The sequence below is a fragment of the Stegostoma tigrinum genome, chromosome 12, assembly GCF_030684315.1.
Source record: "Stegostoma tigrinum isolate sSteTig4 chromosome 12, sSteTig4.hap1, whole genome shotgun sequence".
Taxonomy (NCBI): domain Eukaryota; kingdom Metazoa; phylum Chordata; class Chondrichthyes; order Orectolobiformes; family Stegostomatidae; genus Stegostoma; species Stegostoma tigrinum.
The window spans coordinates 7,443,119-7,457,997 of NC_081365.1; the positions used below are offsets into that span (position 1 = coordinate 7,443,119).

General features: G+C 45.0%; 1 protein-coding gene across 1 annotated transcript in view; it reads right to left on the reverse strand.

Moving 5' to 3' along the window:
• The window catches only part of LOC125457170 (lysozyme C-1-like), a 67,458-nt gene that overhangs the window by 25,726 nt on the left and 26,853 nt on the right, over window positions 1-14,879 (reverse strand). The window contains exon 4 of the mRNA XM_059650021.1: window positions 5,207-5,299. Within this exon, the coding sequence (XP_059506004.1) occupies window positions 5,207-5,299 (93 nt within the window). The remainder of the gene's footprint in view (window positions 1-5,206; window positions 5,300-14,879) is intronic.

Sequence of the window (14,879 nt, forward strand, 5' to 3'; positions counted from 1 at the left end):
TTTGAACCCCCTCACTTTATCTTCCAACATGCGTAACCTAGCCTTGGTGATTCTGTAACCCATTTAGGTTGCTTGGGGTGGCTGGAACACATATTTTTCTCTTCTAAGGCATACACCTACCAGGGAGAAAATTCTAACAACTGTGCTCAATTTCTCTTGGTATTCCTTATTGGTCTGCCCTTTTTGTGGATTTTATTTAGATGAATGGTGACCTGGGATAGACCTTGTAAAATGTTCTCCATCATCTGCTGAAAAATGGCACAGGCTGACAATACCCCAAACAGCATATTGGTACAAACCCTTATGGATATTAATTGCAGCAACTGCTGGAAATCCTCATCCAGCTGCAAGTGCAAGTATGCTTGGCTCAGGTCCTGCTTCGAGGGGCTGGTTATTTATCCAGCTGTGAGAAATGGTTTACAATATGTTTCAAATCCCCACAAAGGCAAACTGACCTATTGGGCTTCACAATCAGCATGACCAGGGCTGCCTATATCGCAAACTGGACTGGTTTGATGATTCCTTCGCTTTCTAGTCCCCTGATCTCTGCCTCTACATGCCCACAAGGCAAATGTCACTGGGCAGGCATTGCAGAATCATGGAATTGCTTCCTGGTCAACATGCAAATTGGCCTTGGCTCCTTTCACAGTCACTAGAATGTCCTGAAAAAAAAGTGTCTGCTTATTTAATTAGGACTTCACTCAAGCAGCCATTTCCTAATTGAAAAATGTTGAACCGATTAAGATGAATCTTTCTCAACCACTTTCTCCCCATGAAGCTTGGGCCCAATCAATGGTAAGTGAATCAGATGATTCTCATAAGAGATTGGAGCTGCAGTTGTATCCTTATTCTCTAGAAGTTCCCCAGTTTAAGTTCTTAGTCTAGCAGACATCTTGAAAAATGTAAAGGTTGGATTCCAGAGTGAATTTTGTTATAAAGACTGGTTCTGTGATCAATGAAATGGGCATGCTGCTTTCAACTTAGATTAGAATGGGGTGACCATTTTAACCAGATGTTTAGAATAACGTAGAATATAGAATATCCTTGCATTGTCATATGCATTCAGTATAACATGCGGTGAAAAGTGCACTGTCACTTTATGTGGGCATCATTCACAATGACTTAAGAATTAAATTTTTTAAAAAGTAATTTAAGGAGATATAGTAAGAACTGCTGCTGCTGGGGTCAGACATAACACAGTGTGGAGTTGGTGGAACACAGTGGGCCAGGCAGCATCAGAGAAGCAAGGAAGCTGATGTTTTGGGCTGGGATCCTTCTTCAGAAATGTTTGCAAAGGAATTTAACAGTTCCCATTTCTGAAGAAGGCTCCCGATCCGAAATGTCAACTTTCCTGCTCCTCTGATGCAGCCTGGCCTGCTGTGCTCCTCTAACTTAAAGAGTATCCACCTCTTCTTCCCCCACTGCTACAGCATGCCACCACTTTAGCCTTGCTCTGATCTTCCCGGCCCATGCTATGCCATTGCCGAGAGTATCCTGCTCCGGACTTCCCAGCTCTTGCTACACCACTGCCAGGGGCGCACTCCATGTGGAAGCGATAGTTCTGCTCCAGGCTTCACAGGACAACTGACCCACTCTGTAGCCGTGCTGCCTCTGAAAACACTGCCACTACTCTAGAACCTGTTGACACCGCGCTCTGCTGATTGGCTCTCATTATTTTGATTGGTTTTGAGTTGGATTTTGCTAAGGAATTTAACTGTTCCAAACCAGATGGAGGTGGGTTTTGCACCGTGTGTACTCTCCGGAATACCAGCCCATGAGTTGCCTTACTCAATTTAGGTCCAGTGAGACTCCCTTGTTGTGTCGAGTCCGTACAAGGGCAACTACTTCAATGGCTCATCAGCCGGGGTCCTTAAAATTTTAACCATTCACTGAGGACGTGGCTTTGATTTGGAGTTTTGCGTGGGCTGGCCTGGAGTCCCAAAAATGTTACAGTTTAAGGCTACGCGATTGCCTTCACTCAGTTGGTGCTCCCTAAACTCAGTCGGCCTGGCAAGGGTGTCCACATCCATCGGATAACCCTGTAACTCATATATTTCACTTACCACATTTTCTAATGGCAAAGCCAGTTGTAATGTCTGTTTTAAATCTGATCGACTTGACACGTTTGCAGGGTTACAGCATTAATCCCACATACCAAACACTGTCTTAGCATCTCGTTAAAAGTCAAACTAAAGTCACATACCTCTGTCAGTCATCCTTACCACGTCAAAAATCCCAATACAGATTCTCCTGGCTCTCGAATTGAACAGTAAAACTGACTGAGTCTCGGAACTAGAGGAGGCTTGGCATCATAATACTCCTTCACTAAATCAGTCAACACTTGAAAGGTGTATTCTCTGGTACCTCAGGGAAAGTTAGGCTTCTAATAGCTGAAAAAGCTGCAGGTCCACAAGCTGCTAGGAGAATTACTTGTTGCTGTTCATCTGCCTCAAGTGATTTTCCCAGAAAAAACAGCACATTCTGTCCACATACTGGGCCAAGTCTTCCACAACAGGATCAAATGATTCAAGCTGTCTAAATAGTGTCATAATGTCAGGAATGCTTACTCCAACTGAAAAGACAACTGTTGGCAGCAAACTTCTTCAGGAGCATGCTTTTCTGTCCTTGCCACTGGGATAAATCCACAGAGGCTGGTATCCCATTACCAAGTCACTCTTTATTTACACACGGAGAATCCTTGACACTGATTTATGACCATCTGGAAGAGCATGGCTTGATCGAATACAGTCAACACGGCTTTGTGAGGGGTAGGTCATGCCTTACAAACCTTATCGAGTTTTTTGAGGATGTGACTAGAAAAGTTGATGAGGGTCGAGCTGTGGATGTGGTGTATATGGACTTCAGTAAGGCATTTGATAAGGTTCCCCATGGTAGGCTCATTCAGAAGGTCAGGAGGAATGGGATACAGGGGAACTTAGCTGCTTGGATACAGAATTGGCTGGCCAACAGAAGACAGTGAGTGGTAGTAGAAGGAAAATATTCTGCCTGGAAGTCAGTGGTGAGTGGGGTTCCACAGGGCTCTGTCCTTGGGCCTCTACTGTTTGTAATTTTTATTAATGACTTGGATGAGGGGATTGAAGGATGGGTCAGCAAGTTTGCAGACGACACAAAGGTCGGAGGTGTCGTTGACAGTGTAGAGGGCTGTTGTAGGCTGCAGCGGGACATTGACAGGATGCAGAGATGGGCTGAGAGGTGACAGATGGAGTTCAACCTGGATAAATGCGAGGTGATGCATTTTGGAAGGTTGAATTTGAAAGCTGAGTACAGGATTAAGGATAGGATTCTTGGCAGCGTGGAGGAACAGAGGGATCTTGGTGTGCAGATACATAGATCCCTTAAAATGGCCACCCAAGTGGACAGGGTTGTTAAGAAAGCATATGGTGTTTTGGCTTTCATTAACAGGGGGATTGAGTTTAAGAGTCGTGAAATCTTGTTGCAGCTCTATAAAACTTTGGTTAGACCGCACTTGGAATACTGCGTCCAGTTCTGGGCGCCCTATTATAGGAAAGATGTGGATGCTTTGGAGAGGGTTCAGAGGAGGTTTACCAGGATGCTGCCTGGACTGGAGGGCTTATCTTATGAAGAGAGGTTGACTGAGCTCGGTCTCTTTTCATTGGAGAAAAGGAGGAGGAGAGGGGACCTCATTGAGGTATACAGGATAATGAGAGGCATAGATAGAATGATAGCCAGAGACTATTTCCCAGGGCAGAAATGGCTAGCACGAGGGGTCATAGTTTTAAGCTGGTTGGTGGAAAGTATAGAGGGGATGTCAGAGGCAGGTTCTTTATGCAGAGAGTTGTGAGAGCATGAAATGCGTTGCCAGCAGCAGTTGTGGAAGCAAGGTCATTGGGGTCATTTAAGAGACTGCTGGACATGTATATGGTCACAGAAATTTGAGGGTGCATACATGAGGATCAATGGTCGGCACAACATTGTGGGCTGAAGGGCCTGTTCCGTGCTGTACTGTTCTAAGTTCTATGTTCTATGTTGATGCAGCTCCCTCAGAGCCAGCCGTCAGAGTGAACAGAACCCCTGGCACTCCTGGTTATATCTGTCAGCCAGGGCTCCCTGATTAACAGCCCTAATCACAGAGCTCATATTTTATGAGCTCTATAAGGCTGATCTCATTACAATCGCACCTTCCTGCCCCCTGCATTTCTGAGAACAGAGGTCAGTTCATTCTCTTTTAGCTCCTCCTCAGGTGTATTAGCACTGGGCCAGGTTCCTCCAACTCTGTCTCTGACAACCTGCCTTTTGCACCCATCATTCTCCTCTTCAGGCAGCAAAATGCTTGAGATGGCGACAACCACAGTGCCTAAATCTGGTTCTGAGGTATCTTGAATGTACCATTGGGCTCGCAATCCTGAGGCCCAGGCTAACGTTCTGGAGCTCTGCCATGGAGGCTGGTGTAATTTGAATCCAGTAAAAGAAAACTGGCCCAGTGGTGACCACATAAACACTTTCAGTAATAATTAAAAGCTGCTCCCTTGGGAATAAATACTGGCCTGGTCAGTGACATTTACATTTCAGAGGCAAATGAAAACAGGCTTCACCATTCAACCGAAAATAAAACCCTGTCAGCTGTTTATATGGACTCTTGCAGAATCATAGAATCCCCACAGTGCAGAAGCAGGCCATTCAGCCCATCAACCCTCTGAAGCTTATTCCACCCCTTCCCCCAGACTAATCCCACACCCCTATCCCTGCATTTCCCATGGCTAATCCACCAAACCTGCACACCTTTGGACTGAGAGAGGAAACTGGAGCACTGGAGGAAATGCTCACAGACACAAGGAGAATGTGCAAATCTCACATAGGCAGTCACCCTAGGGTGGATTCAAACCTGGGTTCTTAGCACTTTGAGGTAGCAGTGCTAACCACTGAGCCACTGTGCCAGCCCTTTTCTTCCAGAAACCTCCATAAGTGGTTTTTACATTTTTCCCTTAATTCGCATCCAGGCTTAACTTATTAAGAACAGAGTGTCAATAGTGAACAGTCACGTAATCAAACTCAGAGTAAATGAGCACATCTCACTGTACAGTAACTTAACAAGTAAATCTACAAAAGCTGAAAGCAATGTATTTAAATCCCAGTGATAATTTATTTATTCAGTACAAAAGCAACGTGAGACTAATGTTGAGGATCTTCAGCCAGACCTTACTATTGTAGAGAATGTGAGACTTACAGTTTGCCAGGCTGTAACCACGATATCCATCCAATCCATTTCTGTGCAAGAGTTGAGCAAGTTCACATTTCTGATAGACATAAGAACTTGTCCCTGTGAGCAGAGCACTGAGAATGAGAAAGGTCTTCATTTTCCTGATTTCTACACAACAGACAATTCTTAAACTAGACGTATGACTTAGAATTATTCCCGTTGTCATTGGTGTAGGAATCTGATCTCCACATCTCCCCCCACCAGCCCTTCAGTATACAATCAGTACGCATATTAAAAAAAACTTGCAAAAACTTAACCAATCTCTGAACAGTCTATAAGTTTTGGCTTCAACTAATCAAAATGGCAAGATTTCTAAGAACACTTCTTTTTAAGAAATGTTTTTTCCAGGGAGCACTACAATCCTTCTTTCTCTGAAGATGAACATTTAGCTTCCAAGAGATTGCAAACACTATTTGATTGATGGAAATTCTACACTTCTACACATTAAGTTAAAGTTGATGCTTGTCCTAAACAGAATCAACTGAACTATGTCCGAATCAATTATTTCCCGTCACAGCCAATTGGGTGCTAAAACAAGCTGTATTTACATAGGACCTTTAATTAAGAAAATCACCTTGACACATTTGGATAAGTACATGAATGGGAAAGGTTTGGAGGGATATGTGCCAGACGAGAGCAGGTGGGGCCAGTTTAGTTTGGAATTATGTTCAGCACAGATTGGTTGGACCAAAGGGTCTGTTTCCATTTTGTATGACTTTATGGCTCTATCAAAGGGGAGGTAGTGATATAGTAATGGTGGTGCTACTTGCTTAGTAATCCAGTAACCTCACGCCAAAGCCCTAGTGATATGGGTTTGAATCTCAGTAGATTGTGATGTTTGAATTCTACAAAATCTTAATAAGGAGTTGGCCCAATGGTGACTGCTATCAATTATTGTTTAAAAAGCTGATAGAGATAACACAATGTGGAACTAGAGGAGCGCAGCAGGCCAGGCAGCATCAGAGGAGCAGGCAAGTTAACATTTTGGGTCAGGATTCTTTTTCAGAAAAGCGGAGGGGGTTTCCAAAATGTAAACCTGCTCCTCTGATGCTACCTGGCCGGCTGTGTTCCTCCAGCTCCACACTGTGTTATGTCTTACTCCAGCATCGGCAGTTCTTACCATCTCTTGTTTAAGAAGTAAATTGGGTTCACTAATCTCCTTTAAGGAGGGCAAGCTGACTACCAATCTACAGTAACTTTGTTGACTCTAGGCAATTACAGATGAGCCTAGCCAATGACACCCATCAATGAATTACAATAATTGACACTGAATCATGACAAAGGTGTGGCCTTATGGTGCATTTTAAGGGAGGGGAGAGAGTGTGATAGAGAGACATCAAGCTTTGGAGTGGAATTTATAGAGTTTAGGGCATAGTAAGCTGAAAGCAGGGCCAATAAGGAAAAGGAAATGTAAATGTACAGAAGCAAAGAATTGGAGGAGCACACAGTTTCTGGTCTTGGGGAGACTACAGAGTTAAGGAGATGTTTAATCCCTGGAGAGGTTTGTACACAGGTGAAATAGTTTTATAAGCAAGATAAAATGGACCAGCAGCCAATGTAGACAATTTCACAACCTTCCCTTATGTATCAGAGGCTGGGAATTCTACAGTACATAACTCCCCTTCTGATTATCCAAAACCTGTCTACCATCTACAAGGCACAAGCCAGGAGTGTGATGGAATACTCCCCACTTGCCTGGATGAGCACAGCTCTGACAACACTCGAGAAGCCTGACACCATCCAGGGCAAAGTACCCACTTGATTTGCATGTCAACCGTCACTTTAGATACTCACTCCCTCATCAGTGATGTATGGTAGCAGCAATATATACCATTTACTGCAGCAACATTGACAAGGTTCTCTCAAATTCAGCTACAAAACTCAGGGACAAAGATGAGTAAGGCACACAGGTGGGAACACCATCAACCTCAAGTTTCCATTGCAAGTCAGTGAAGGAGTTATGGAAAAAAGTCTTCACTTTAACCCTTCTGTAAAGCACCCCAGATGAATCAAGGATCTGGAGTCTAATCTCAATCCCAAAGACTCTTATTGAGAAAAAGTTTGGAAAGGAACACAACAATCTTTATCTTCCTCAAATAGTTTTTTTTTAACTTTCTTTGTACTATATAACTAAAAAGGAATTTTCTGGAATATCAGTCAGTATAAGTGATTTTTTAAGAAATGGTGTTCCCCTTTCTCAAGGAAATGTACCATTTTTTTTCTCGGAAAGAACACACTGACACTCCTTAGCATTCAGAAAGATAAGGAGCAGGAGGTCATTCATTCAGTTGAAACTCAAGACTTTAAGGCCCCCAACTCTACTGACACAAGAAGACTTTAAGCTGCTCTAATGTCACTCTACCAGCAGCTTGATCCAAATTCATTCCTTTGCAACATCCATTTATCAGATTTGTCTCAAATTACTTACGCTTCTAGACCTTTGTTGTAACTCTCTTCCTTTCACTGGAGTGGTGAAGGATCTTCCCAATTCTCTACATTCCAGCCTGTTAGTGCAAAATAAGTAGAGACCACAGGACGATTCTGTGGAGTGGAATCACTTGGGATTAGATCCTGTGTCACTCAAACCCCTCCAATGTCCACCTGACCTCAATGTTAAATGTTATTCTGTGAATCACCTTCCTCTGTCGCAAATATTAAAGTATTATAGTATGGTAACTGTTAGCTCAGTGTTCCATCATTCTAAGATAATTTACACTAAATTAAATGTGCCCAGTTTTACGGTTTGTTCAAGAATGTATTGTTCCAAAAAAACTTGCATGAATATGCTCAAGACTTTCTCGGCCTGTGTAGTTCATTTGTGTTCACCTTCCTATTGTTTGGGTGAAAATTAATATCTCCAATTATAAATTCTCCACATGAAGCCTTGCAGAATTCTGTATCTGTGTGCCTTGCTTCCTCGCTCTGCTATGACTATTTCCAATAATATCTTGCATCCCTTTCTGCTTCCCAACTCCACCCAGACAAGTTCTATGACAAGTTCACCGTTGTAAATCTATTTTTTGATGCAACAGTCCGATAGAGGTCTCATGTTTCCAGGTTGGAGGTGTTTCTGTGTAAGAATTACAGTACAGTAAAGGAAATAGCATTGGTTATCTTTATTAACTCATAGGTTAGTGACATGTTATGTTATTGTAATGTTTAAACATCAAGATATTAGGGTAAGGACATGATATTCTATTCTGAACAGAACATTGGGTTAATGATCAGATATTGACTATATTGGGCATGGGCACCATGTCCCATCCTGTGCTTTGAAGAACTGTTGAACACTGTGTCCTGTTGAGTATGTCTGCTGCTCATTAACACACCCAGCCTCTACACGTCCCAACCCACCTTCCCTCCTTCCCATCCACTTCTGTCTCCCAACCCCAGCTTCCAACCCCCTCGCCAGGAAGGGGAGAGTTTCTAAAACCAGAGGCAGTCCGTGGAGGTGTCACATTGCATCCTGTTGGCAGTGAGAGAGGAACATGTTGTTTCCAGTTATGGGGGGGATGTTGGGATTGGAAAGGACAGTGATCTCATTCCAGAAATGAAGAATGATTATACTATAACCCCTCCCACTGGATTTAAGGTGGGGATATCCGTCACTCTTTAGAACATAGAACATAGAACAGTACAGCACAGTACAGGCCATTCGGCCCACGATGTTGTGCCGTGGAATGATCCAAATCCAAAAATAAAATAACCTAACCTACATTCCCCTCAATTCACTGCTGTCCATGTGCATGTCCAGCAGTCACTTAAATGTCACTCATGACTCCACTTCCACAACTACCACGGGTAAACTATTCCATGCACTCACAACTCTCTGGGTGAAGAGCCTCCCTCTGACATCTCCTCTATACCTTCCTCCTAACACCTTAAAACTATGACCCCTCGAGGCAGTTAATCCTGCCCTGGGGAAAAGTCTCTGGCTATCAACTCTATCCATGCCTCTCATTACCTTGTACACCTCGATCAGGTCACCTCTCTTCCTCCTTCTCTCCAGAGAGAAAAGTCCAACCTCAGTCAACCTCTCCTTGTAAGACAAGCCCTCCAGTCCAGGCAGCATCCTGGTAAACCTCCTTTGCACCCTCTCCAAAGCCTCCACATCTTTCCTAAAATAGGGCGACCAGAACTGGACACAATATTCCAAGTGTGGTCTCACCACGGTTTTGTAGAGCTGCAGCATAACCTCACAGCTCTTAAACTCAATCCCCCTGTCAATGAAGGCCAAAACACCATATGCTTTCTTAACAACCTTATCCACTTGGGTGGCAACTTTGAGGGAGCTATGCACTTGAACACCAAGATCCCACTGTTCCTCCACACTGCCGAGAATCCTGCCTTTAATCCTATATTCAGCATTTAAGTTCGACCTTCCAAAATGCATCACTTTGCATTTATCTAGGTTGAACTCCTCTGCCATTTCTCAGCCCAGCTCTGCATTCTGTCAATGTCTCGCTGAAGCCTGCAGTAGCCCTCGATACTATCAATGGCACCTCCAACCTTTGTGTCATCAGCAAACATACTAACCCAACCCTCAAACTCCTCATCCATGTCATTTATAAAAACTACAAAGAGCAGAGGCCCAAGAACGGAGCCCTGTGGGACACTGCTCAGCACTGACCTCCAGGCAGAATACTTACCATCTACAACCACTCTCTGCCTCCTGTCAGCCAACCAAATCTGAATCCAGACAGCCAAATCACCCTGTATTCTATGCCTCCTGACTCTATGAATGAGCCTGCCGTGAGGAACCTTATCGAATGCCTTGCTGAAGTCCATGTACACCACATCCACTGCTCAACCCTTGTCAGCCTGTCTCGTGACCTCTGCAAAGAACTCAATAAGATTTGTGAGGCATGGCCAGCCCCTCACAAAGCCATGCTGACTCCCTTTAATCACGCTATGCTTTTCCAAATAGTCATAAATCCTATCCCTCAGAATTCTTTCCAAAACCTTGCTGACCACAGACGTAAGACTGGTCTGTAATTTCCAAGGATTTCCCTATTCCCTTTCTTGAAAAGAGGAACAACATTTGCCTCCCACAATCTTCCGGTAGGCCTCCCATGGAGAGTGAGGAAGCAAAGATCTTTGCCAGCGGCTTAGCAACCTCCTTTCTTGCTTCCCGGAGCAACCTAGGATAAATCTGGTCTGGCCCTGGGGACTTATCAATCTTAATGTTTGCCAAAATTTCCAGCACATCAACTTCCTCAATCACGATCTGTTCAAGCCTGTTTTCCTGCTCCTCAAAGTTCTCATTCACAACAAGGTCTATTTCCTTAGTGAAAACCGAAGCAAAAAACTCATTTAGGGCTTCCCCTATCTGCTCAGACTCCATGCACAAGTTCCCTACGCTATCCTTGATCGGCCCTACCTTCTCCCTGATCATTCTCTTATTCCTCACGTATGAGTAAAATGCCTTCAGGTTCTTCCTAATCTTTCCTGCCAAGCCTTTTTCGTGCCCCCTCCTGGCCCTCCTCAGTCCACTTTTGAGCTCCTTCTGAGCAAGCCTGTAAACCTTTAAATCTGTGCAAGACCCCTGCTTCCTCCACCTTACGCAAGCTGCCTTTTTCTTTTTGACAAGAAGCACCTCTGTACACGTCATCCAAGGCTCCTTAATCTTACCCCTTCTTACCTGTCTCAGAGGAACAAATTTATGCATCACTCGCAACAACTGCTCCTTAAACAGTCTCCACATGTCTGCTGTGCCCTTTCTGTGGAACAATTGCTCCCAATCTGTACTTCCCAACTACTGCCTGACAGCGTCATAGTTTCCTTTTCCCCAGTTAAATATCTTCCCCTGGTAACTGCTCCTTTCCCTCTCCATGGCTATGGTAAATGTGAGGCTGTTGTGGTCACTGTCACCAAAGTGTTCTCCCACCACGAGATCTGACACCTGTCCTGGCTCATTGCCGAGCACCAAATCCAAAATGGCCTCCCCCCTCGTCGGCCTGTCCACATACTGAGTAAGGAAACCCTCCTGAGCACACCCGACAAAAACGGCTCCATCCAAACCATCTGCACTAAGGAGGTTCCAATCGAGATCGGGAAAGTTGAAGTCACCCATAACAACAACCCTGCTACGTTTGCACTTTTCAACAATCTGCCGGCCAATGAGTTCTTCGATCTCCCTACTGCTATTTGGAGATCTGTAGAAAATCCCCCGTGAGGTGACTGCTCCCTTGCTGTTCCTAACTTCCACCCATACTGACTCAGTCGATAAACCTTCCTCAGCAACCTCAGCCCATACCACCTCAGTAGACGAGTCCTCATCAAAGGTCCTTTCAGCTGCCATTATACTGTCCTTGACCAACAAAGCCACACCTCCCCCTCTTTTACCACCTTCCCTGACCTTAATGAAAGATCTAGACCCTGGAACCTGCAACATCCATTCCTGACCCTGCTCTATCCATGTCTCCGAAATGGCCACAACATCAAAGCCCCAGGTATCTATCCAAGCTGCAAGCTCACCTACCTTATTCTGGTTACTCCTGGCATTAAAGTAGACACACTTCAATCCAGCTTGTTGTCTGCCAGCACAGTCCTGTGACAGTGAGGTCCTGTCCATGTCCTCCCTACGATGATCCTCCTGTGTACGAGGACTACACCTCAGTTTCCCATCCCCCTTCTAAGCTAGTTTAAATCCACCCGAATAGCACTAGCAAATTTCCCACCCTGGATAATAATACCCCTCTGGTTCAAGTGGATACCGTCCTGTTTGTAGAGGTCCCACCTTCCCCAGAATGAGCCCCAATTGTCCATGTACCTGAAGCCCTCCCTCCTGCGCCATCCCTGCAGCCACGTGTTCAGCTGAAATCTCTCCCTGTTCTTTGCCTCGCTACCACGTGGCACGGGTAACAAACCAGAGATAACCACTCTGTTTGTTCTAGCTCTCAGCTTCCACCCTAGCTCCTTGAAATCCTGCCTGACATCCCTATCCCTCTTTCTACCTATGTCGTTGGTGCCTATGTGGACCATGACATAAAGAAGAGATTATGTTATTGTTTTGGTGTTTAGTTAAGGGGAAAGGATTGAACCTGGAGCACCATAGATAACTATCCTGGTCATCTCCAAACCCGAGGCTGCGGGATATTTGCCATCCACTTGAGAAAGCAGGCAGTTGCTCAATTTAACATTTCATTCACACGTCAGCGCCCTCTGATAATGCTGTACTCCCTTAGCATAGCACCAGGAAAGGCCAGTTTGTACTCAAGGCTGTGGAACAGGCTTAGAAGTTATCACTTCTGATTCAGAGATTGAGAGAACTAGCTATGATAAATGTATCTTTCCTTTAAGAGATTATACTTTTCAGGACTCCCTGTGCTGTGCTGAGTAGCCTGGCACTCAAACTGGAACTCCATTCACAAACATGTAGAGCTGGACCCCACTTACTAACCTCTAAGAAACAAACCACCCACTCAAAAAAAACAAGATACATAAATAGCAAGCAGGATGGAACGCCAAAGCTTCGCCAGAGGCACACGGATGATGTTACTGAGCAGGGTGACGAAACATTTGAGAACAAACTTATCAGCTCGGCAAGCAAGTCAACAACTGCAGGTTTCCTTTCCTGAGCTACTGCCCAGTTCCAGGTCAGGGTAATCATACCGACTCACCGACTCCTTTGTCGAGGAAGATCTGCCTACTGAGTCAGTATGGGTGGAAATTAGGAACAGCAAGGGAGTAGTCACCTCGTTAGGGGTTTACTACAGGCCCCCCAATAGCAGCAGGGAGATTGAAGAAAGCATAGGTCGACAGATTTTGGAAAAGTGTGCACGCAGTAGGGTTGTTGTAATGGGTGACTTTAACTTTCCTAATATTGATTGGAACCTCCTTAGAGCAGAAGATTTGAATGGAGCTGTTTTTGTAAGGTGTGTTCAGGAGGGTTTCCTAACGCAGTACGTTGACAGGCCGACGAGGGGAGAGGCCATTCTAGACTTGGTGCTCGGAAACGAGCCGGGGCAGGTCTTGTGGTGGGAGAGCATTTTGGTGATAGTGACCATAACTGCCTCACATTCTACATAGCTATGGAGAAGGAGAGGATTAGGCAGAATGGGAGGATATTTAATTGGGGAAGAGGAAACTATGATGCGATTAGACATGAGTTAGGAAGCATGGACTGGGAGCAGTTGTTCCATGGTAAGGGAACTATCGACATGTGGAGACGGTTTAAGGAACAGTTGTTGGGAGTGATGAGTAAATATGTCCCTCTGAGACAGGCAAGAAGGGGTAAGATTAGGGAACCTTGGATGACGAGAGCGGTGGAGCTTCTAGTGAAAAGGAAGAAGGTAGCTTACATAAGGTGGAGGAAGCTAGGGTCAAGTTCAGCTAGAGAGGATTACATGCAGGCAAGGAAGGAGCTCAAAAATGGTCTGAGGAGAGCCAGGAGGGGGCACGAGAAAGGCTTGGCAGAAGGAATCCGGGAAAACACAAAGGCATTTTACACTTACGTGAGGAATAAGAGAATGGTCAAAGAAAGAGTAGGGCCGATCAGGGATAGCATAGGGAACTTGTGTGTGGAGCCTGAGGAGGTAGGGGAAGCCCTAAATGAGTTCTTTGCTTCTGTCTTTATGAAAGAAACAAACTTTGTAGTGAATGAAACCTTTGAAGAGCAGGTGTGCATGCTGGAATGGATAGAGATAGACGAAGCTGATGTGCTGAAAATTTTGTCAAACATTAAGATTGACAAGTCGCCAGGCCCGGATCAGATTTGTCCTCGGCTGCTTTGGGAAGCGAGAAATGCAATTGCTTCGCCACTTGCGAAGATCTTTGCATCCTAGCTCTCCACTGGAGTCGTACCTGAGGACTGGAGAGAGGCAAATGTAATTCCTCTCTTCAAGAAAGGAAATAGGGAAATCCCCGGCAATTATAGACCGGTAAGTCTCACGTCTGTCGTCTGCAAGGTGTTAGAAAGGATTCTGAGGGATAAGATTTATGACCATCTGGAAGAGCATGGCTTGATCAAATACAGTCAACACGGCTTTGTGAGGGGTAGGTCATGCCTTACAAACCTTATTGAGTTTTTTGAGGATGTGACTAGAAAAGTTGATGAGGGTCGAGCTGTGGATGTGGTGTATATGGACTTCAGTAAGGCATTTGATAAGGTTCCCCATGGTAGGCTCATTCAGAAGGTCAGGAGGAATGGGATACAGGGGAACTTAGCTGCTTGGATACAGAATTGGCTGGCCAACAGAAGACAGCGAGTGGTAGTAGAAGGAAAATATTCTGCCTGGAAGTCAGTGGTGAGTGGAGTTCCACAGGGCTCTGTCCTTGGGCCTCTACTGTTTGTAATTTTTATTAATGACTTGGACGAGGGGATTGAAGGATGGGTCAGCAAGTTTGCAGACGACACAAAGGTCGGAGGTGTCGTTGACAGTGTAGAGGGCTGTTGTAGGCTGCAGCGGGACATTGACAGGATGCAGAGATGGGCTGAGAGGTGGCAGATGGAGTTCAACCTGGATAAATGCGAGGTGATGCATTTTGGAAGGTTGAATTTGAAAGCTGAGTACAGGATTAAGGATAGGATTCTTGGCAGCGTGGAGGAACAGAGGGATCTTGGTGTGCAGATACATAGATCCCTTAAAATGGCCACCCAAGTGGACAGGGTTGTTAAGAAAGCATATGGTGTTTTGGC